General features: G+C 44.6%; 2 protein-coding genes across 3 annotated transcripts in view; both read right to left on the bottom strand.

Annotated features, from left to right (window-relative positions):
• Window positions 1-13,580, bottom strand: part of LOC142908256 (uncharacterized) — a 28,745-nt gene extending 15,165 nt beyond the window's left edge. Inside the window, exons 1-3 of one of the 2 annotated variants that reach the window (XM_076058721.1) lie at window positions 13,047-13,580; window positions 11,180-11,253; window positions 2,790-4,972 (exon numbers count right to left, since the gene is read on the bottom strand). In XM_076058721.1, coding sequence (XP_075914836.1) covers window positions 3,967-4,962 — 996 coding nt within the window. In that variant the 5' untranslated portion in view covers window positions 4,963-4,972; window positions 11,180-11,253; window positions 13,047-13,580 and the 3' untranslated portion in view covers window positions 2,790-3,966. Of the gene's footprint in view, window positions 1-2,789; window positions 4,973-11,179; window positions 11,254-13,046 lie in introns of those variants that run through there. The other variant, XM_076058719.1, reaches the window with a different exon arrangement.
• Window positions 6,086-24,353, bottom strand: LOC142908269 (uncharacterized). Its single transcript, XM_076058746.1, has 4 exons — window positions 23,831-24,353; window positions 21,407-21,481; window positions 18,577-19,215; window positions 6,086-8,352 (listed from the first exon to the last, which is right to left on the bottom strand). The coding sequence occupies exons 3-4, from the start codon at window positions 19,185-19,187 to the stop codon at window positions 7,398-7,400; spliced, it is 1,566 nt and encodes a 521-aa protein (XP_075914861.1). The 5' UTR covers window positions 19,188-19,215; window positions 21,407-21,481; window positions 23,831-24,353; the 3' UTR covers window positions 6,086-7,397.

Raw genomic sequence — 24,353 nt, 5'->3', positions numbered from 1 at the left:
ATTTTTTTAATGATAGAATATAGTAATTGTCATCAGTATGCCATAAGTATACCAAGTTTGCAGTCGATACCACATTGGGAAGTGGGTTAAAATTGAGTTACAAGATTTGAGGATACAATAAGGACAACAGACAGTGAGCTAAATAAAAGCTTGTAGTAAAAAGAGGGGGAATCTTTTATTCTTTGTTTTTTTTCGGTAAAGCCACGTACAAATAATAAAATAACATAATAGTGTACGACGTTTCGATTGCAACACAAGCAATCATCATCAGGTACAGAAGAGCTAAATTTACGAGAGAGAGGAGACACATAACCGCAGATGTATATACAGACACAGATACAACAGGGGATACAGAGAGAGAGACACGTGGGAGCACACTAAATCAAACAGGTTTTAGCAAGATTTGGAAACCATATAACGCAATACAGACGGTCAAAATACAATTAACGCAAGGTCAGGTTGATGATTACGTTATACTGGTAGGAACGAAGTTGTAAACTGAGTCTACCAGCCTGCAATAGATTAATGTGTCCGTCCGTCCGTCCCCTTTCAATACTTTAGAAGTGAAATCTCGTGCTGCTGTTGGGTGTAAAAAAAAATCCAATGTTCCTACCAGCCCACCCTGCAAGGACCTGTTCTTAAGAATTCTAAGAAACCCGTGAGCAACATCAGCAAAGATGAACGCTCTGTAATTATGGATAAAAACTCATACAACAATAAAATTCAGGACCTACTCAATGATGGTAGTTACTCAAAAATTAAAAATGACCCTACTAATAGCCTACCTATTAAAATCAACAAGATCATCACAAGTTCGACCTCCCTAATCGAACCAACTAAACGTCCCTCCCTAAAACCTTCTGCTGCAAGACCCCCTAGATTCTATGGTCTTCCAAAGATTCATAAAGAAGGCACTCCACTACTACCCATCGTATCCACGATCAACTCCCCTACCTATAAGCTAGCACGTTTTCTGTCGGATACCTTGCTACCTTTCACTGGCACGAAAGCTTTAAATCTATAACTGAGAAATGATATCATCTATCGGTATATGTTTTGCGGTGACAGCGAAATTTAGTCCTTCAGCCAATGCTGTTTTCAGATTGTCCGAATTCGGGGTGCTACTCTGATTGATAACAATTTTGTCAGCGTCTAGTTTTGTGATATGTGGAACCGGGTTTTTTCTTTGATAGGTGGTTGAATTTAGCAATTAGGTTAGCTTTGCATTTGATTGAAAGTGAATCGGCAGAAGAAGCATTCATGTTATCTACGTGGTTCCAATCAGGTGACATTTTTTGTATTAACGTTAAATGAGCTTGTAGGAGAGTCCTGTCTAAAATATCGAGTTCAAAACGGAGTAGTCTTATCCTCTCTGAGATTAAAGAGAGGCTGGCCTTAAACAGAATCTGTTTAGAATTCGGTGAGGACACAGCAGCAGAAGTGAGTGTGAAGGCGATGGGTATTACCTTGTGGTCGCGACATCTTTTGAGGAAGGTGAGCGTCTCGATGAGCTGTGACTTCTTGTCCCGTTGTCTGTTAAAAGCTCTAACAGATAGGTGAAAACCCTCCCCGTAGAGGCTATCAATTCTAGATTTGAAGCTTTCGTGACTGCAAGGATCCATACTATTTGGTTCTATTCGGTAAAGTCACGTCGGTAAAAAAGAAAACAACAAAAATCACGACGTTTCGGCCACAACAAAAGCGGCCTTCATCAGGTGAAGGGACCAGACTGTCTCGAAGACTGCGCTGGAGTGAAACAGAGCCAAGCTCAGACCACGGCCTTTAAGATGTGTGAGAGGGATTAAGGTGCCTTGATCAAAGGAATTGGCATTAAAAAAAATTCAAAACCCACTGGCTACACTCTTTTATATAAGTGTTGTGTCCTTAACTAACCACATGGAGACGTCTGGTTGAGGCAACGCGTTTATTATAACTCTTTCGAACTCGGCTCTACACACTACTGTAACACGAAGGGGTACGGCCCCCTCCACCCGATAGCCTCCGGGAGAGACAGCCTCCCTTCTATCGCAGCCTGCACACTCCGGGCTCTGCTACCCACAGGTCCCTTAGCCCGGCGTTAAGGGAAGACTGGACGACCCGTCCCAGCCAGGGTACGGGAGCTCACCTCTGGTCCGCTACAACCCGGCTCTAATAAGAGCCTCGGTTGAGGGTCCCCGGGTGCTGGTCCAGTCTTCAGGTCTTCGGATGTCTTCAGGCTTGAGTTGGTGAACACTGCCTGGACCGTCCAGAGGGTCGGCCTTTTATCCCCAGGTCGGGGTCACCCCTGCCCTCCTGACCCCCCCCCACCCCCCAGAACCTTCTGGAAGGTCTTATCTTAAGGGACCATAGGGACGGGGGGGGGGGGGGTCAGGGGTGTTAGTCCCCGGTCACGGGGGGGGGGGGGCGCCGTGGGTTTACCTTGGTCGACCCCTACGCACCTCGCTCTCTCTCTCGGCTGCTCCCTGTTGACCCGTGAACGTGGTGGCAGGTCAGCTTACAGCGCCTTGTTATGGCGCTTACGCACAACTTCGTGACTAACGCTGCACGTTCCGTCGTTTTCATGCAGGGGGCGCTACAAACCTTCGCGCCCCCTGCATGAACGACGGAGGTGCAGGGACAGACGTTCCATCGCGTTGGAATCGATCTGCAGACGGCGGTCTTCTCGCACGACCAGCTCTGTGTCACCTCATCTCGATCCCGCGATCCCAACCAGGTGAAAGTCCGCATCGAACCGAACCCCCGGCAAGGCCATCTACTTAACAACGAGAGAAAATTCACACGAAATGTCGTTTTAAATGAATAAGCTTTTAATGAAGAAATACAATCATCTAATTCAAAACATAATACAATTCAAAGTTATTTCAAAACTTCCAAATGGAGCATCAGGTGCCTGCGTAGAGGCGTCGTTCATGTGCAATTTTTTTTCGTTACTTTCCTGGCCCCAGGCCGTAAATGGTTGTGAGGGGCGCCGCAGGCGGTCAGTCTTGCTTCATGCCTCGGTTGTGAACATCCAGACGTTAAATCAGCAAGGAGCATTTCTAGTCCTAGTTAGACAAAATCTACGTCAACACGTAATACAAAATTATAATTCGTGTTGTCGAGAATGTATCTCCTCTACGTGTAACTAATGAATGATCCGAGTGTGCTCCCTATTTCAAAGACAATGAGTTGCTCCAGAGGGAGATGCTTCCTGAAAACACAAAAATACCTTTTGCCCTGTATCACAAGAACAATGAGTCTCACCTGAGTTGTCTGTACAGGTTACATCCAAAGCACACACTTTGTCCTAACATGACTTATTTCATGTATGACCCTTATTGACAAAATGTTACATATACGCACACAATCAGACAAGTATTCATTCTAAATTATTGAGTCATTTTAACAAAATTGTATTACTGCACTGAATTATGCTGTATCAGGTTACATCGTATTAACAAGAAGATATTTTAAAAAATACGCACCGTCTGCTTAACAGTGTATGTACAACATACTATTGTCATTCTAAACGAGTAGGCCATTGGATGCTGGCGTCTGGGTCAAAATGTATCAAATTCTAAACATTACCTACAAACTCCACAACTGAGATGCCACATCAACCATCGCCCCCTACTGACAGGCTCTTGTCCACATGCAGGCCGGTGCAGGGCCACCACCTTGTGCCACATAGGGGCAGCTGCTACTTGGGGATGCTCTTCGAGTGTTTGAGACGAGATACGATACAAAACTCCGAATTGCCAGAGGCGATTAAGCAAGCACCATATAAATGGAATTATTAGACTAGTGAATGCTTGGGAGCTTACTGCCTCTCGCTTCTGGTTAGAGATCTACCCAACCCACAGTTCCACAAAGACTGGCCGCTCTTACCCTGCAGGTTGCACCTAAGAATTGAGTGTTCAACTTCACATTCATGTCATTAAAGGGCTGTGACAAAGGTGCATCTATTGGAGCGACATCGTCTCAAGCTTACACATCTACCGGGTCTCCATTTGACTTTGTATTGTCTCGGAGGAAGTCCACCCACACTTCCACTTCCACAAACTGCTGGGAGTTGCCTCGCTCTGCCTCACAGTCAGAATTCTCCTCCTGCTTCACGTTGCCTCCATCGATGTGAAGGTCCGATTTTGGAGTTGAATCTTCATCTTCACATTTTACCTTCACTTCTTCGCTCTTCACCAACACTTCTTCATATTTCACCTTCACCTCTTCATGTTTCACCTCGATCCCTTTAAAAGTGTCCAAGCTGGGATTTTCTTCCAGTTCTTGTTTCATGAGGGATTGGCTCATTGCGGCACTTTGACTTTCACAAGCTGATTTCAAACTCCACTCCTTGTGGATCTTCTGATGCTTTTGAGATCTCTGGTGTACATGAAGATTTGATGAATGTGCAAATGCCTTCCCACACACACTGCACTTGAAGGATTTTTCTCCCGTGTGTGTTCTCTGGTGTTTTTTAAGAGTAGATGACTGTGCAAACGCCTTCCCACATACACTGCACTTGAAGGGTTTCTCTCCCGTGTGTGTTCTCTGGTGTTTTTTAAGAGTAGATGAACGTGCAAACGCCTTCCCACACACACTGCACTTGAAGGGTTTCTCTCCCGTGTGTGTTCTCTGGTGTTTTTTAAGAGTAGATGAACGTGCAAACGCCTTCCCACACACACTGCACAAGAAGGGTTTCTCTCCCATGTGTGTTCTCTGGTGTGTTACAAGACTAAATGAATGTGTAAACACCTTCCCACACACACTGCACAAGAAGGGTTTCTCTCCCATGTGTGTTCTCTGGTGTTTTTTAAGAGTAGATGATTGTGCAAACGCCTTCCCACACACACTGCACTTGAAGGGTTTCTCTCCTGTGTGTGTTCTCTGGTGCCGTGTCAAATGTTCAGTACGATCCGTGCTGTATGCACAACGGTCGCATTGATGCCTTTTTGCACCGAGCTGCGCCGAGTGCCTTTGCTCCATCAGACAAATTCTGCAGAGGAAGCAACAGAGGAAGCGTCAGCTGCAGACAGAAACAAAATATCCACACAATCTACACGTCAGGATCGATGCATAGAGGAATGCATATACACACAGTAACACGTGACTTACACGTCTATACTTATTCATATATTCATGATATAGTGAAAAAGTGTCCCAAATTCATCACACGGGCTGTTATGGCACACGAGAGGGCTAATGGTCATAAACGTGCCTGGAAGCCCTCGTATCTTCAAAATGAATGTTAACCCAAAACTCCGAGTACACAATTTCGGCTGTCTGGCTTCAAAAGGAATATGTATAAAGCTAAATTCAGGTGACATAGCAAAGGGTGTGGAAAATAATACTATGTGTTATGCAGAAGTGCATAAATGAATGTTCAATCACAACTTAGAGGTGTGAAGCCAGGCACAGATGTCCTTGAATGCTTGGATGAACAGTTTCGACTTCAGCTGCACGTGTGTTGTGATAACTTCCTGACTCCATTCTTACAAAGAGTTCCAGAGGAAAACTAAAATAAACTGTTTTGATATAACCTCCGTGCTCAACACAGTTAATAGACTTTACTGAAAATGCAAACTTCACACTGTCACACACTGGCATGGTAAACAGTTGGTGGTGTGTCCAGACGCATGCCTGGCCACCTTCATCCACTCAGTATTAATGCTTCCTTACTCCACCAAGTAATTAATTAAAGATCAATCAACATCGCTGAGGCTGCGTCTCTCTCTCCATGTGGTGAGATGTTAACTACCTCTCCTGGCATACAGGAAGTCGTGGGTACGAACCCGACCCTGACGCTTGCTGTATATTTGGAGTTTGCGTGTCTCTCTCTCTCCCCGTGGTCGCGTTGATTTCCCTCTGGATCCCACTCCACATGCAGAGAGTTTTCATGCAGGAGGCGTTGCAAACCTATGCGCCCCCTGCATTAATGACGGAGGCGCAGGGACAGACGTTCGATCTGCAGACGACGGTCTTGTCGCACGGCCAGCTGTGTCGCGTCATCTCGATCCCGCGATCCCAACCAGGTGAAAGTCCGCATCGAACCAAACCCCCGGCAAGGCCACCTACTTAACGACGAGAGGAAAATTCACACGAAATATCGTTTTCAATGAATAAGCTTTTAATGAAGAAATACAATTATCTAATTTAAAAAAATAATACAATTCAAAGTTGTTTCATTTTCAAACTTCAAAAACGGAGCATCGGGAGCTTGCGTGGAGGCGTCGTTCGTGTGCAATTATTTTTGTGACTTTCCTGGCTCAAGGCCGTAAATGTTTGTGAGGGGCGCCGCAGGCGGTCAGGCTTGCTCCAACCCTTGGTTGTGAACATCCAGACGTTAATCAGCAAGGACCATTTCTCGTGCTAATTCGACAAAACCTACGTCAACACGTAATACAAAATTATAATTCGTGTTGTAGAGAATGTATCTCCTCTATGTGTAACTTTTGAGTGGTATGCCTTGTAACTGATAAATGATCCGAGTGTGCTGCCTATTTAAAAAAACAATGAGTTGCTCCAGAGGGAGATGCTTCCTGAAAACACAAAAACACCCTTTGACCTGTATCACAAGAACAATGAGTCTCACCCGAGTTATCTGTACAGGTTACTTCCAAAACACACACTTTGTCCAAGCATCACTTATTCAATGTTTGACCCTCATAGGCAAAATGTTACATGTACGCACACAATCAGACAAGTATTCATTCTAAATTATTGACAGGAATATTAACAAAATTTAAATACTGCACTGAAATATACTGCATCAGGTTACATCGTACTAACAAGAAGCTATTTTAAAACATACACACCGTATGCTTAACAATGTATATACAACATTCTATTGTGTCATTCAAAACGAGTAGACCATTGCCTGCTGGCATCTGGGTCAAAATGTACCAAATTCTAAACATTACCTACAAACTCCACAACTGAGATGCCACATCAACCATCGCCCCCTACTGACAGGCTCTTGTCCACATGCAGGCCCGTGCAGGACCACCACCTTGTGCCACACAGGGGCAGCTGCTACTTGGGGATGCTCTTCGAGTGTTTGAGACGAGATACGACGCAAAACTCCGAATTGCCAGAGGCGATAAAGCAAGCACCATATAAATGCAATTATGATAACATAGTCAACGCTTGGGAGCTTATTGGCATTCGCTCCTGGTTAGAGATCTACCCAACCCACAGGTCCACAAAGACTGGCCACTGTTACCCTGCTGGTTGATCCTAGGAATTGAGTGTTCAACTTCACATTCTTGTCATTAAAGGCCTGTGACAAAGGTGCATCTATTGCAGCGACATCGTCTCAAGCTTACACATCTACCGGGTCTCCATTTGACTTTGTATTGTCTCGGAGGAAGTCCACCCACACTTCCACTTCCACGAACTGCTGGGAGTTGCCTCGCTCTGCCTCAGTCAGAATTATCCTCCTGCTTCACGTTGCCTCCATCGATGTGAAGGTCCGATTTTGGAGTTGAATCTTCATCTTCACATTTGACCTTCACTTCTTCGCTCTTCACCATCACTTCTTCACATTTGACCTTCACTTCTTCGCTCTTCACCATCACTTCTTCACATTTCACCTTCACTACTTCGCTCTTCATCATCACTTCTTCACATTTCACCTTCACCTCTTCATATTTTACCTCGATACCTTTAAAAGTGTCCAGGCTGGGATTTTCTTCCGGTTCTTGTTTCATGAGGGATGGGCTCATTGCGGCACTTTGACTTTCACAAGCTGATTTCAGACTCCACTCCTTGTGGATCTTCTGATGCTTTTGAGATCTCTGGTGTACATGAAGATTTGATGAATGTGCAAATGCCTTCCCACACACACTGCACTTGAAGGGTTTTTCTCCCGTGTGTGTTCTCTGGTGTTCTACAAGAGTACATGACTGTGCAAACGCCTTCCCACACACACTGCACTTGAAGGGTTTCTCTCCCGTGTGTGTTCTCTTGTGTGCTACAAGAGCAGATGAATCTGTAAACGCCTTCCCACACACACTGCACTTGAAGGGTTTCTCTCCCGTGTGTGTTCTCTGGTGTGTTACAAGAACAGATGACTGTGCAAACGCCTTCCCGCACACACTGCACTTAAAGGGTTTCTCTCCCGTGTGAGTTCTCTGGTGTGTTACAAGAACAGATGACTGCGCAAACCCCTTCCCACAAACACTGCACTTGAAGGGTTTTTCTCCCGTGTGTGTTCTCTGGTGTTTTTTAAGAGTAGATGACTGTGCAAACGCCTTCCCACACACACTACACTTGAAGGGTTTCTCTCCCGTGTGTGTTCTCTGGTGTGCTACAAGACTTGATGACTGTGTAAACGCCTTCCCACACACACTGCACTTGAAGGGTTCATCTCCTGTGCGAGTTATCTGGTGCCGTGTCAAATCTCCAGTACGATCTGGGTTGTTTTCACGCCGGACGCATTTCTGCCTTTTTGCACCGAGCCGCGCCGAGTGCCTTTGCTCCATGAGACAAATTCTGCAGAGGAAGCGACAGCTGCAGAGAGAAAAAAAAATATCCACACCATCTACACGTCAGTATCGATGCACAGAGGAATGCATACACACAGTCACACGTGACTTACATGTCTATACTTATTCATATATTCATGTTGTAGTGAAAAAGCGTCCCAAATTCATCACACGGGCTGTTATGGCACACAATGAGTGGGCAAATGTCACAATCGTGCCTGGAAGCCCTCGTATCTTCAAAATGAATGTTAACCCAAAACTCCGAGCACACAATTTCGGCTTTCTGACTTCAAAAGGAACATTTATGAAAGCTAAATTCAGCTGACATAGCAAAGGGTGTTGAAAATAATACTATTTGTGTTATGCAGAAATGCATAAATTAATGTTCAATTGCAACTTAGAGGTGTGAAGCCAGGCACAGATGTCCTTGAATGCTGGGATGAACAGTTCCGACTTCAGCTGCACGTTTGATGTGATAACTTCCTGACTGCATTCTTACAAAGAGTTCCGGAGAAAAACTAAATAAACTACTGTTTTGCGATAACCGCCATACTCTAATAGAGTTAATAGACTTTACTGCAAATACAAACTTGACACTGTCACACACTCAGAGGTGGAGCCAGGATTTTCAGGTAGGGGGGGCAACCCCTCCAGCAATGAAAAATGAGAGGAGTTGTTAGTAAGTAGAGAGTTGTTAGTAAGGAGTTGTTAGTAAGTAAAGAGTTGTTAGTAAGTAAGGAGTTGTTAGTAAGTAAGGAGTTGTTAGTAAGTAGGGAGTTGTTAGTACGTAAAGAGTTGTTAGTAGGGAGTTGTTAGTAAGTAGGGAGTTGTTCGTAAGGAGTTGTTACTAAGGACTTGTCCCTTATATTCTTAGCTCTTTCGGTAAAGTCACGTTGAAGGGAAACAATAAAATAATAAAATATATATAAAACAATAAAAATTCTCACGACGTTTCGACCATAACACAAACGGTTGTGTTATGGTCGAAACGTCGTGAGAATTTTTATTATTTTATATATATTAGTATTTTGTTTCCCTTCAACGTGACTTTACCGAAAGCACTAAGAATATGAATTACTGCAGTCACGAAAGCTTTAAATCAAAATTTGACTTGTCCCTTGCTTTTTAATCAATGCGTGTGAAAGGCATCACGCTCGCTGAAGGTGTTTGCCATCAGGGAAGTCGTGTACTGTATACGCAACTGCGCACAATTCTGTGAGTCGCTTGTAACTGCTTTGCCGTTAATTATTGCCAATTATGGACTCGGACTGTTGTCCTCTCATAGAGTCCCTGGCACGTAATAATATGCCACACGGTGGCAGTGGGGGTCGCAAAATGCTGATTTATCTATATACATGAAAGGGAAATGTGTGGATATGTGTGTCTGTTCGAAATGTTTAGCAAACTTCCCAACATGCTACACACATGAGACTTGGCATGTCGGTAGGTTCCATATTGTACACAACGTAAAAATAATAAAAATAGACTTTTAAATTCTGGGGGGGGGGAGGGGGAGGAGGGTGGGGGAATGACCATGACGTTTGTGGAGTCAACCCGCAACACACCTGAGTTAAGCGCTCTGTAATGTTTACCCCTACCATATGGCTCTTCGTGCGCTGTACTTCTAGGAGGTGTTAACAGCGTGCAGGGAGATTTTAGGTGGCGCTTCGCTCCTGGCTGATGAAGCCATTGGCTTCTCGGAGTTTCAATACATATCCGTGCGAAGAACGGGTACAACGGCTATCTTAAATATAAAGCAGAACATTACACCTGTTTGTGTGACGCAGCAAAACCTCTCCAACGCTGTGCTCTGGCGTCATGAAATTTTCACAGCTCATGCTGTCTGGAATTTCTAAGTGAACGCGACTATTTTCAGCTCGCCACGTCATTCCCTTCCCGAGTGGCCAAAATCGACCTTGTGTAGAAGTGGATTAAGGTTAAATTTCCTTGAGTGAAAACATCCGATTTAGGTTACTTGATTTGTTTCGGCTTTTTTCCTTTGTGCGAGCATCAACATTTCCGGGTTTTTCAGTGAAATATAAGGGCATATGAAATGTATCCAAGACAAGAATCCAAGTCCCGGGCGAAGCCGGGTAGTGAAGCTAGTTACTAATAAACCCCAAGGATCCGATCGAAATTAGGGATTTCGATCGGATCGTTGGGGAGGAACGTGCCACCCCACCCCCACTGGCTCCACCACTGTCACACACTGGCATGATTCACAGGTCGTGGTGTGTCCAGACCCACGCCTGGCCACCTTCACCTGCTCAGTATTAATGCTTCCTCACTCCACCAAGTAATTCATTGAGGATAAATCAACACAGCCGAGGCTGCCTGTCTCTCTCACTCTCCCCGTAGTCGCATGGATTTCCTTCCCGATCCCCGGGGTTTCCTCTCCACATGTAGAGAGTGAACACGGCCACGCGCCCAAAGTGAACACTGCCATGCATCCAGAGTGAACACCGCCACACGTCTAGAGTGAACACCGCCACGCGTCTAGAGTGAACACTGCCACGCGTCTAGATTGAACACCGCCACGCGTCTAGAGTGAACACCGCCACGTGTCTAGAGTGAACACCGCCACGCATCTAGAGTGAACACCGCCACGCATCTAGAGTGAACACCGCCACGCGTCTAGAGTGAACACCGCCACGCGTCCAGAGTGAACACCGCCACACGTCTAGAGTGAACACCGCCACGCTGTTGACAAGCCCCACCTTGTTGTTATTGTTGTTGTGGGCAGGTCGCTTCTGAAAACAAGAGCGGTACAGCAGCTCAACGCGGGCGTGGCCTGGTAAAAAAATAAAAATAAGACTGTGAATATTTAAAACAAAGTTACAGAGTAGCGAGCCAGGTGAAGAGAAATTTAAACTAAAGCAAGATTCTCTTCGGTTCTTTCGGTAAAGTCAAGTAGAAATAAATAAATAAATTAAATAATAGTTTCAGTTTCATTTATTTAGTATAGCCCTGTGAGCCATTCGGCTCTTGAATCGGGTGCAACTGCAACAATCAAAAAACTTAAACATGAACAAGAAAACATCTTGAAGTGACAATGTGACTCTGCAAACAGAAAATCCAGGGAAAAACAGCTAAATATTCCACAAAAAGCACCGTACACCATCGCTGTATGCAAATAGCATACAACGTTTCGATTGCAACACAAGCAATCATCATCAGGTACAAGTGATAGAGAAAACAAACCTAGTAAACTTAGAAACGTAATGCAATACAACACAGAGAGTCGGCTAACAGTCAACACCCCACCTGGTTGATAACGTTCTTCTAAAGATTGCTCAATTTGAGAGAGAGGCAAAACACAGACACGGAGACACGTAGACAGAGAGAGATAACACAGAGACACACAGAGAGAGACACACACATAGGCACACAGAGATACAACGCCTCTGTGATGAGGCCTTAGAGAGAGAGCGGGGGTAGAGAAGTTAGCAAGTCAATGCAAGGCCGTAGCCATGGAGTCAACATTGGGGGGGACCAAATCTTCCAGGGGGTCTGGGAACCCCCCCCCCCCCCCAGAAAAAAATGTAAATTTGAAAACTTATTTCCTGCGTAAAATATTAACAAATTTCACTAACACATGGGATGGATTTTGTATTATTTGATACAATCATGTCTAATATTGTATTGTATTACATTGCTCTGTTTTAACTTAACTTTTCTTGTTTCATAGTATGTAATGGCAGAGATCAGGGATTCATAAAGTACAACACAATCATATAAACAGAAATCTATGCATTGTTATATGAAGACAAGTCCAGATTTTGTGGCTAAGGTATAGCAAATTGTTGTTTTTATTAACATAGCAGAGCAATTATTATTTAGAAAACATTTTTATAGCAATATTATATTATATATATTGCTATAGCAATATATTGGGGGGGGGACATTTTGAGCATATTTGATAATTGGGAGGGTTATGTCCCCCAATATATATTATAATAATTATAAGATATTATAATTATTATAATATATTATAATTACGGCCTTGTGTCAATGAGAGATTTGGAACTTTGGTGACTGCAGTAAATAATAATAAAACGAGCACACACACAGAGAGAAAGCACACTTAATAAAACTGAGTACAATTAGGAAATGTAATGCAACACAGAGAGTCGGTCAACACACAAGTAACGCATAGCCTGGTGGATTACTTTCTTACGAAGATTGCTCAACTAAGCGAGAGAATTGAAGCAAACGCGATCAGGCGAGGGCAGGAGGCAAGATCCCACGTGGCTAGGCCCAGCGCTGTAAAGTTCCAACCTGGACATCGCTTCCAAGCTTGCTGCTACTCAAACAACCACCACCACAACCACAACAACCACCACCACAACCACCACAACAACAACCACCACCACAACAACAACCACCACAACAACAACAACCACCACAACAACCACCACAACAACAACCACCACAACAACCACCACAACCACCACCACAACAACCACCACCACAAACACAACAACCACAACAACCACCACAACCACCACAACAACAACCACCACAACAACCACCACAACCACCACAACAACCACAACCACCACAACCGCGATGAGAATTTCTCACCTCGGATTTCAGTTCACGCGCGGAGCGGCAGATTCCTGTTACTTCGTGACGTCACGTGGCAGCAGGAGGTGACATGACGTCACTTGCGGGGAACAAGACACTCCCCTCTCGCAACGAGCGGGTCTTAATTTAAATAAATTACGTTGGAGTAACTTTGCCCAAATAAGGATTGTACTTGAACAGACAACGGAAGTGACTCAGGCAGAGGTGACGTCATGCTCAAGGGCACGGTGGACGGGGTGGGGTGAACACCTTGGTGACATGACGTCACTAGCGAGGTACACCTCCCCCTGGCGTTTCACGCCGATGAGGTAATGCTGAGTGGTGACGGTGACGTCACAGAGCAGGATTCATTTTCCATTGCTCCCTCCATTGATCAGAGACCCCTTGGGTGTGTGAGCTCAGCAACAACAACGTGGGCATTATTGTGTACACACACAGTGTGTGTGTGTACACTGTGTGTGTGTGTACACTGTGTGTGTATGTACACTGTGTGTGGGTACGCTGTGTGTGTACACTGTGTACACTGTGTGTGTGTACACTGTGTGTACACTGTGTGTGTGTACACTGTGTGTGTGTACACTGTGTGTACACTGTGTGTGTGTGTACACTGTGTGTGTGTGTACACTGTGTGTATACACTGTGTGTGTGTGTACACTGTGTGTATACACTGTGTGTGTGTGTACACTGTGTGTGTGTGTGTACACTGTGTGTGTGTACATTGTGTGTGTACACTGTGTGTGTGTGTACACTGTGTGTGTGTACACTGTGTGTGTGTATACTGTGTGTGTTCACAGTGTGTGTGTGTACACTGTGTGTGTGTATACTGTGTGTGTTCACTGTGTGTGTGTGTGTGTACACTGTGTGTGTGTACACTGTGGGGGGACGCAGTCATCTCAGTCAGTTGACCAATGGCATCTTTTCATCAATTTATTATTTCCCAAAAAATGTTTTTCTTTTTTGTTTTCTATTTGCGTAACTTTACTGAAAGAACCAAGAATATGGTAGCACATTCTCTATTTATGGCAGAGGTTCAAGGTTCAAATCCGACAGACACATCTGGCTACCCCAGTAACATTCACCACAATATGCGCAGTCTGTTTCACGGCAGCTGTAAAACAGCGTTGTGTCATTCACAACGCACAGGTCATTGCATATTCTTAGTTTTTTCGGTAAAGTCACGTTGAAGAGAAACAACAAAATAATAATATATATATAAAACAATAAAACATTCTCACGACGTTTCGACCATAACTCAAACGGTCATCTTCAGGTGTGTTGGTTTGCATAAATTTATTTTTAAACGGCGCATTTATTTATTTATAAAAAACGTTAGCGTCACGCGCAGCGATTGGCAGTTTACCCAGGACTAGTCCATCTATATTTTGAAAAGAGGAGGGGGGAGACGAAATTTTTTATAATGTATGCTGTCTGAAAGCCACTGTAAGCGTGAACAATCAATTAAGAACTGAAATGGTTTATCAAATCTTTCCAATGATTGCTAAGATAGAATCCATCTTCTCGGTTGAAATTGTCTCTGTGCTTGTATATGTGGATAGCCTCATGAACGAATCTCTCATGGAAGCCAGATGGCTTACAAAGAACCTCTGTCTTGGAAAAGTCAATGGCATGTGAGCCTACTGAATTAGAACAATGATCTGCTACAGCCGAGGTGTTGGTCCTACCGTGTTTAAGGTCTGCTTTGTGTTCACGAATGCGGTCCGAGACATGGCGTTTGGTTTCTCCAATGTAACTACTACCACAGAGGCAACTTAGTTTGTAGACACCAGGGTATTGTATGTCCGGAATCACATCTTTTACAGACGGAACCAGATCACGGATTTTATGTAATGTGTTGCAACGGACCTGGATCTTGTGTTTATTCAAGATTTTGGAGATCTTTTTTGTGATCCCAGCAATGTAGGGTAAAGTGATGGTTTTGAAAGGCTCCTCAAGAGGGTTCTTCTTCATGGTTTGAGTGATAGCTTTGCGGATTGTATAGTCGGAGTAACCATTAGCCCTAAGAGCTTGGTGTACGTGCTTGAGTTCACTGCTTGTGTTCCTGGTCGGATATGCATTGGGCTCTATGATACAGTCTTGATGAGAGAATTCTTCTGTGATGGATGGTGGTGGGAATCCGGTTTCAGATAAGCATCCGTATGGGTAGCTTTCCTGTAGACAGAGTGGCTCATTGAACCATCAGGTCTCTTTTTAATTAGGACATCCAAAAAAGGTATCTTGCCATCTATTTCGACTTCCATGGTAAATCTGATGGCTGGGTGTATGGAATTGATGTGGTCGAAGAATTGGTCTAGAGCAGGCCGGCCATGTGGCCAGATGACAAACGTGTCATCCACGTACCTCTTCCATAAGGTTGGGCGCAGAGTGGCAGTCTGGATGGCGTCAGTCTGAAATTTCTCCATGAAAATGTTAGCTATAACTGGAGAAAGGGGGGAGCCCATTGGGGTGCCCTCAGTTTGTTTGTAGAAAGTTCCATTCCAAGTGAAGTATGTATTGGTTAAACAGTGTCTCACCAGGGGGGGTACCTCAGTGTTTAGTCCTTGATGAACCAAGTCTTCAATGATTGCAATGGTGTCAGGTACAGGAACCTTGGTGAATAAGGAAACTACATCAAAACTGACAAGCAGGTCGTCTGGGGACAGGGAAATGCCTTTGATTGTTGATACCAGGTGAGTAGAATTTAGTACCGCAGAGGTGGTTTTTCCAGTGAAAGGTCGCAGTATATCAGTAAGAAAATGTGCCAGTTTATAGGTGGGGGAGTTGATAGTAGAGACGATGGGACGAAGGGGTGTATCTTCTTTGTGTATCTTTGGAAGGCCATATAATCTTGGTGGTCTGGCAGCAGAGGGTTTCAACGATAACTCTTTGGTCTGATCAATTAATGCTGTTGAATTAGATGATTTTGTTCGTTTTGAAGGCCGCTTGTGTTGTGGCCGAAATGTCGTGAGAATTTTTATTGTGCTATTTTATCAATTATTTTATTCTCATTCTACGTGACTTTACCGAAAGAACCAAAGAAGATGAATCCTTGCAGTCACAAAAGCTTTAAATCGAAGCCTCCCTTCTATCGCAGCCTGTACACTCCGGGCTCTGCTACCCACGGGTCCCTTAGCCCGGCGTTAAGGGAAGACTGGACGACCCGTTCCAGCCAGGGTACGGGAGCTCACCTCTGGTCCGCTACAACCCGGCTCTAACAAGAGCCTCGGTTGAGGGTCCCCAGGTGCTGGTCCAGTCTTCAGGTCTTCGGATGTCTTCAGGCTTGAGTTGGTGAACACTGCCCAGCCCGTCCAAAGGGGTGGGCTTTTAACCCCAGGTCAAGGTCATCCATCCCCTCCTGACCCCCCCTCTCAGAACCTTCTGGAAGGTCTTATCTTAAGGGGCCTTAGGGACGGGTGGGGGGTCAGGGGTGTTAGTCTCCGGTCACGGGGGGTGGGGGGGGGAGCAGGGGTTTAACCTTTGGTCGACCCCTACGCACCTCGCTCTCTCTCTCGGCTGCTCCCTGTTGACCCGTGAACGTGGTGGCAGGTCAGCTTACAGCACCTGGTTATGGCGCTTACGCACAACTTCGTGACGAACGCTGCACACCTACGCGCCCCCTGCATGAATGACGGAGGCGCAGGGACAGACGTTCGATCGTGCTGGAATCGATCTGCAGACGGCGGTCTTCTCACACGGCCAGCTCTGTGTCGCCTCATCTCGATCCCGCGATCCCAACCAGGTGAAAGTCCGCATCGAACCGAACCCCCGGCAAGGCCATCTACTTAACGACGAGAGGAAATTCACACGAAATGTCCATTTCAATTAATAAGCTTTCAATGAAGAAATACAATTATCTAATTCTAATGAGTGTTGTTGTGGAGAATGTATCTACTGGATGTGCTCTGCCTTGTAACCGAATACAAATCTGTACCAAAAATGCATTCCAAATGTGCTCTTAAAATTACCTCCTTGCTATGAAGCAGATCAACAGACACGACATCTTTCATTTATTGATCTCTCCACGGAACAAAGGAATGTTTTACACAACCTATAACTAGCACAGCCTTCTGGGAGTGCATCATTGATTCAGTGCAAGCCACATGTGGACCCTTATTGGTGCACAGCGTCTCAACAGCAGCCGGGCTTGCTTCAACCGTTACGGACATCCAGACGTTAATCAGCAAGGACCATTTCTTGTCCTAGTTAGACAAAATCTACGTCAACACGTAATACAAAATTATAATTCGTGTTGTCGAGAATGTATCTCCTCTACACGTAACTTTTGAGTGGTATGCCTTGTAACTGATGAATGATCCGAGTGTGCTCCCTATTTCAAAGACAATGAGTTCATCCAGAGGGAGATGCTTCCTGAAAACACAAAAATACCCTTTGACCTGTATCACAAGAACAATGAGTCTCACCTGAGTTATCTGTACAGGTTACTTCCAAAAAACAATTTGTCCTAACATCACTTATTCAATGTTTGATCCTTATAGACAAAATGTTACATGTAGGCACTCAATCAGACAAGCATTAATTATAAATTATTGAGTCATTTTAACTAAATTGTATTACTGCACTGAAATATGCTGTATCAGGTTACATCGTATGAACATGAAGATATTTACAAAAATACACACCGTCTGCTTAACAGTGTATGTACAACATATTATTGTGTCATTCAAAACGAGTAGGCCATTGCATGCTGGCGTTTGGGTCAAAATTGATCAGATTCTAAACATTACCCACAAACTCCACAACTGAGATGCCACATTAACCATCGCCCCCTACTGACAGGCTCTTGTCCACATGCAGGCCCGTGCAGGACCACCACCTTGTGCCACACAGGGGCAGCTGCTACTTGGGGATGCTCTTCGAGTGTTTGAGACGAGATACGACACAAAACTCCGAGTTGCCGAGGCGATTAAGCAAGCACCATATAAATGCAATTATGATAACATAGTCAACGCTTCAGAGCTTATTGGCTTTCGCTCCTGGTTAGAGATCTATCCAACCAACAGGTCCACAAAGACTGGCCACTGTTACGCTGCAGGTTGATCCTAGGAATTGAGTGTTCAACTTCACATTCTTGTCATTAAAGGCCTGTGACAAAGGTGCATCTATTGGAGCGACATCGTCTCCAGCTTACACATCTACCGGGTCTCCATTTGACTTTGTATTGTCTCGGAGGAAGTCCACCCACACCTCCACTTCCACAAACTGCTGGGAGTTGCCTCGCTCTGCCTCACAGTCAGAATTCTCCTCCTGCTTCACGTTGCCTCCATCGATGTGAAGGTCCGATTTTGGAGTTGAATCTTCATCTTCACATTTTACCTTCACTTCTTCGCTCTTCACCATCACTTCTTCACATTTCACCTTCACCTCTTCATATTTTACCTCGATACCTTTAAAAGTGTCCAGGCTGGGATTTTCTTCCGGTTCTTGTTTCATGAGGGGTGGGCTCATTGCGGCACTTTGACTTCCACAAGATGATTTCAGACTCCACTCCTTGTGGATCTTCTGATGCTTGTGTGTTCTTTGGTGTACATTAAGATTTGGTGACTGTGCAAACGCCTTCCCACACACACTGCACTTGAAGGGTTTCTCTCCCGTATGTGTTCGCTGGTGTGTTACAAGAGTAGATGAATCTGAAAACGCCTTCCCGCACAGAGTGCACTTGAAGGGTTTCTCTCCCGTGTGTGTTCTCTGGTGTGTTACAAGAGGAGATGACTGTGCAAACGCCTTCCCGCACAGAGTGCACTTGAAGGGTTTCTCTCCCGTGTGTGTTCTCTGGTGTGTTACAAGAGTAGATGAATTTGAAAACGCCTTCCTGCACAGAGTGCACTTGAAGGGTTTCTCTCCTGTGTGTGTTCTCTGGTGTGCTACAAGAGTAGATGACTGTGCAAACGCCTTCCCACACACACTGCACTTGAAGGGTTTCTCTCCCGTGTGTGTTCTCTGGTGTACATGAAGATTTGATGACTGTGTAAACGCCTTCCCACACACACTGCACTTGAAGGGTTCATCTCCTGTGTGAGTTCTCTGGTGCCGTGTCAAATCTCCAGTACGATCCGGGCTGTTTTCACGCCGGTCGCATTGCTGCCTTTTTGCACCGAGCCGCGCCGAGTGCCTTTGCTCCATCAGACAAATTCTGCAGAGGAAGCGACAGCTGCAGAGAGAGAAAAAAATATCCACACCATCTACACGTCAGTATCGATGCACAGAGGAATGCATACACACAGTCACACGTGACTTACATGTCTATACTTATTCATATATTCATGATATAGTGAAAAAGCGTCCCAAATTCATCACACGGGCTGTTATGGCACACAATGAGTGGGCAAATGTCACAATCGTGCCTGGAAGCCCTCGTATCTTCAAAATGAATGTTAACCCAAAACTCCGAGCAAACAATTTCGGCTTTCTGGCTTCAAAAGGAATATTTATTAAAGCTAAATTCAGCTGACATAGCAAAGGGTGTTGAAAATAATACTATTTGTGTTATGCAGAAATGCATAAATTAATGTTCAATCGCAACTTAGAGGTGTGAAGCCAGGCACAGATGTCCTTGAATGCTGGGATGAACAGTTCCGACTTCAGCTGCACGTGTTATGTGATAACTTCCTGACTCCATTCTTACAAAGACTTTAATGCAAATACAAACTTGACCCTGTCACACACTCAGAGGTGGAGCCAGGATTTTCAGGTAGATGGGGCAACCCCTTCAGCAATGAAAAATGTTGGGAGTTGTTAGTAAGTAAGGAGTTGTTAGTAAGTAAGGACTTGTCCCTTGCTTTTGATTCAACGCGGGTGATCGGCATCGCGCTCGCTGAAGGTGTTTGTCATCAGGGAAGTCGTGTACTGTAGACGCAACTGCACAATTCTGTGAGTCGTTTGTAACTGCTTTGCCATTAATTATTGCCAATTATGGAGTCCTGGCACGTAATAATATGTCACACGGTGGCAGTGGGGGTCGCAAAATGCTGATTTATCTATATATAAAAGGGAAATGTGTGGATACGTGTGTCTGTTCGAAATGTTTAGCAAACTTCCCAACAGGCTACACACTTGAAATTTGGCATGTGGCGAGGTTCCATACTGTACACAATGTAAAAAGTATGAAAATAAACTTTGTCATTTTGGGGGAGGAGTGGGGGAAATGACCATGGAGTGTGTGACGTCAACCCGCAACACACCTGAGTTAAGCGCTCTGCAATGCTTACCCCTTCCATATGCCTCTTCGCGCGCCGTACTTCTAGAGCTGTTAACAGCGTACCGGGAGATTTTAGGTGGCGCTTCGCTCCTGGCCGATGAAGCCATTGGTTTCTCGGAGTCTCAATACAAATCCGTGCGAAGAACGGGTAGAACTGCTATCTTAAATATGAAGCAGAAATTACATCAGCTTGTTTGTGTGAAGCAGCAAAACCTCTCCAACGCTGAGATCTGGCGTCATGAAATTTTCACAGCTTCTGCTGTTTGGAATTTCTAAGTGAACGCGACTATTTTCAGCTCGCTACGTCATTCCCTTCCCGAGTGGCCAAAATCGACCTCACGTAGAAGTGGGTTAAGGTTGAATTTCCTTGAGTGAAAACATCCGATTTAGGAAACCTGATTTGTTTCTGCTTTTTTCTTTCTTGCAAGCATCAATTTTTTCAGGGTTTTTCAATGAAAGATAAGGGAATATGAAATTTAAAATTTATCCAAGACAAGAATCCGAGTCCTGGGCGAAGCTGGGAAGTGAAGCTAGTTACTAATAAACCCCAATGATCCTATCAAAATTAGGGATTTCAATCGGATTGTTGGGGAGGAACGTGCCACCCCACCCCCACTGGCTCCACCACTGTCACACACTGGCATGGTTCACAGGTGGTGGTGTGTCCAGACCCACGCCTGGCCACCTTCACCTGCTCAGTATTAATGGTTCCTCACCCCACCAAGTAATTCATTGAGGATCAATCAACACAGCCGAGGCTGCGTGTCTCTCTCTCTCTCCCCGTGGTTGCGTGGATTTCCTACCCAATACCCGGGTTTCCCCTCCACATGTAGAGTGTGAACACCACCATGCATCTAGAGTGAATACCACCACACGTCTAGAGTGAACACCACCACACGTCTAGAGTGAACACCGCCACGCGTCTAGAGTGAACACCGCCACGCGTCTAGAGTGAACACCGCCACGCGTCTAGAGTGAACACCGCCACGCGTCTAGAGTGAACACCGCCACGCGTCTAGAGTGAACACCGCCACGCGTCTAGAGTGAACACGGCCACGCGTCTAGAGTGAACACCGCCACGCGCCCAGAGTGAACACCGCCACACGTCTAGAGTGAACACCGCCACGCTGTTGACAAGCCCCACCTTGTTGTTATTGTTGTTGTGGGCAGGTCGCTTCTGAAAACAAGAGCGGTTTCACCAGCTCAACGTGGGCGTGGCCTGGTAAAAAAATAAAAATAAGACTGTGAATATTTAAAACAAAGTTACAGAGTAGCGAGCCAGGTGAAGAGAAATTTAAACTAAAGCAAGATTCTCTTTGGTTCTTTCAGTAAAGTCACGTAGAAAAAATAAATAAATTAAATAATAGTTTCAGTTTCATTTATTTGGTATAGCCCTGTGAGCCATTCGGCTCTTGAATCGGGTGCAACTGCAACAATCAAAAAACTTAAACATGAACAAGAAAACATCTTGAAGTGACAATGTGACTCTGCAAACAGAAAACCCAGGGAAAAACAGCAAAATATTCCACAAAAAGCACCGTACACCAACGCTGTGCGCAAATAGCGTGCGACATTTCGATTGCAACACAAGCAATCATCATCAGGTACAAGTGAAAGAGAAATTAAACCTAGTTAAACTTAGAAACGTAATGCAATAACAACACAGAGAGTCGGCTAAGGTAACAGTCAACAACACCCCACCTGGTTGATAACGTTCTTCCAAAGATTGCTCAATTTGAGAGAGAGACAAAACACAGACACGGAGACAGAGAGAGATAACACAGAGACACACAGAGAGAGACACACACATAGGCACACAGAGAAACAACGCCTCTGTGTCGAGGCCTTAAATAGAGAGAGGGGGAGGGTAGAGAAATTAGCAAGTCAATGCAAGGCCGTAGTCATGGAGTCAACATTGGGGGGGACCAAATCTTCCAGGGGGTCTGGGGTCCCCCCCCCAGAAAAAAATAAAAATTTGAAAACTAATTTCCTGCCATTTTCCTGCATAAAATATTTTTAAAATTCACCAACACATGGGATGGAATTTATTTTACTTGATACAATAATGTATAAGAGTGTATTGTATTACATTGCTCTGTTTTTACTTTTTACACCTTTTCTTCTTTCATAGTATGTAATGGCAGAGATTAGGGATTCATAAAGCAATCATATAAACAGAAATCTATGCATTGTTATATGAAGACAAGTCCAGATTTTGTGGCCAAGGTTTAGCAAATTGTTCTTTTTATTAACATAGCATAGCAATTATTATTTAGAAAACATTTTTATAGCAATATTATATATTGTATATTGCTATAGCAATATATTGGGGGGGGGGGGGGACATTTTGAGCATATTTGATAATTGGGAGGGTTGTGTCCCCCAATATATATAATAATTAATATAATATATTATAATTATTATTATAATATATATATTATTATAATAATATATATTATAATATATTATAATTACGGCCTTGTGTCAATGAGAGATTTGGAGCTTTGGTAATTGCAGTAAATAATAATAACACGAGGACACACACAGAGAGAGAGAGAAAGCACACTTAATCAAACAGAGTACATCTTCTTTGGTTCTTTCGGTAAAGTCACGTAGAATGAGAATAAAATAATAAATTGATAAAATAAAATAACACAATAATATTCTCACGACGTTTCGGCCACAACACAAGCGGCCTTCATCAGGTGAAGGGACGAGACTGTCTGGTAGGACAGCGCTGGAGTGAAAGAGCCACGTTCAGATCACGACCTTTAAGCTGTGTGAGAGGAAACAAAGCGCCTTGACAAAGGAATTAGCATATAATTTTGCATTGAAATGGCTGAGTGATTAGCTTGTGACTGGTCACAGAAATAGCTATGTTAAAAGTTAAAGCATACACATCCGCAGTCACAAGCTAATCACTCAGCCATTTCAATGCTAAATTATATGCTAATTCCTTTGTCAAGGCGCTTTGTTTCCTCTCACACAGCTTAAAGGTCGTGATCTGAACGTGGCTCTTTCACTCCAGCGCTGTCCTACCAGACAGTCTCGTCCCTTCACCTGATGAAGGCCACTTGTGTTGTGGCCGAAACGTCGTGAGAATATTATTGTGTTATTTTATTTTATCAATTTATTATTTTATTCTCATTCTACATGACTTTACCGAAAGAACCAAAGAAGATGAATCATTGCAGTCACGAAAGCTTTAAATCGAAACTGAGTACAATTACGAAATCTAATGCAATGCAACACAGAGAGTCGGTCAACACACAAGTAACGCATAGCCTGGTTGATTACTTTCTTACGAAGATTGCTCAACTAAGCGAGAGAATTGAACAAACGCGATCAGGCGAGAGTAGGAGGCAAGACGCCACGTGCTTAGGCCCAGCGCTGTAAAGTTCCAACCTGGACATCGCTTCCAAGCTCGCTGCTACTCAATTGACATCCCTACGAGAGAGAAAGCGAGGCTCTACCTCGGTAAACAACAAACACCACCACAAACACAACAACCACCACAACAACCACCACAAACACAACAATCACCACAACCGCGATGAGAATTTCTCACCTCGGATTTCAGTTTACGCGCGGAGCGGCAGATTCCGGTTACCTCGTGACGTCACGCGGCAGGAGGCGGTGACATGACGTCACTTGCGGGGAACAAGACACGCCCCTCCCACAATCAGCGGCTCTGGGACTTAAATAATTTATGTTAATGAGCCTGGCCCATAAGTGGAGGGATTGGGCGTGGGTGCCGATCTCGTCGCAATAAACTCGCAACGGCTTTCACGAATACATTATGTTAATGAGCCGCCAGTCACCGTGAGTAGCTGTGCCCAAATAAGGATTGTACTTAAACAGATAACGAAAGTGACCCAGGCAAGAGTGACGTCACGCTCAAGGGCACGTTGGATGGGGTGGGGTGAACGCCTTGGTGACATTACGTCACTAGCGAGGTACACCTCCCCCTGGCGTTTCACGCCGATGAGGTAATGCTGAGTGGTGACGTCACAGAACGTGGTTGGAGTTTAAGTTGATTTAGATTCATTTTCCATTGCTCCCTCCCTTGAACAGAGACCCCTTGGGTGTGT

Source organism: Petromyzon marinus (genome assembly GCF_048934315.1).
Source record: "Petromyzon marinus isolate PM22_M1 ecotype Great Lakes invasive population chromosome 78 unlocalized genomic scaffold, UKy_Petmar_22M1.pri1.0 chr78_unloc.1, whole genome shotgun sequence".
Taxonomy (NCBI): Eukaryota; Metazoa; Chordata; class Hyperoartia; order Petromyzontiformes; family Petromyzontidae; genus Petromyzon; species Petromyzon marinus.
Note: the sequence above shows the minus strand (reverse complement) of the source record. Positions and strands in the feature narration are given on the sequence as shown.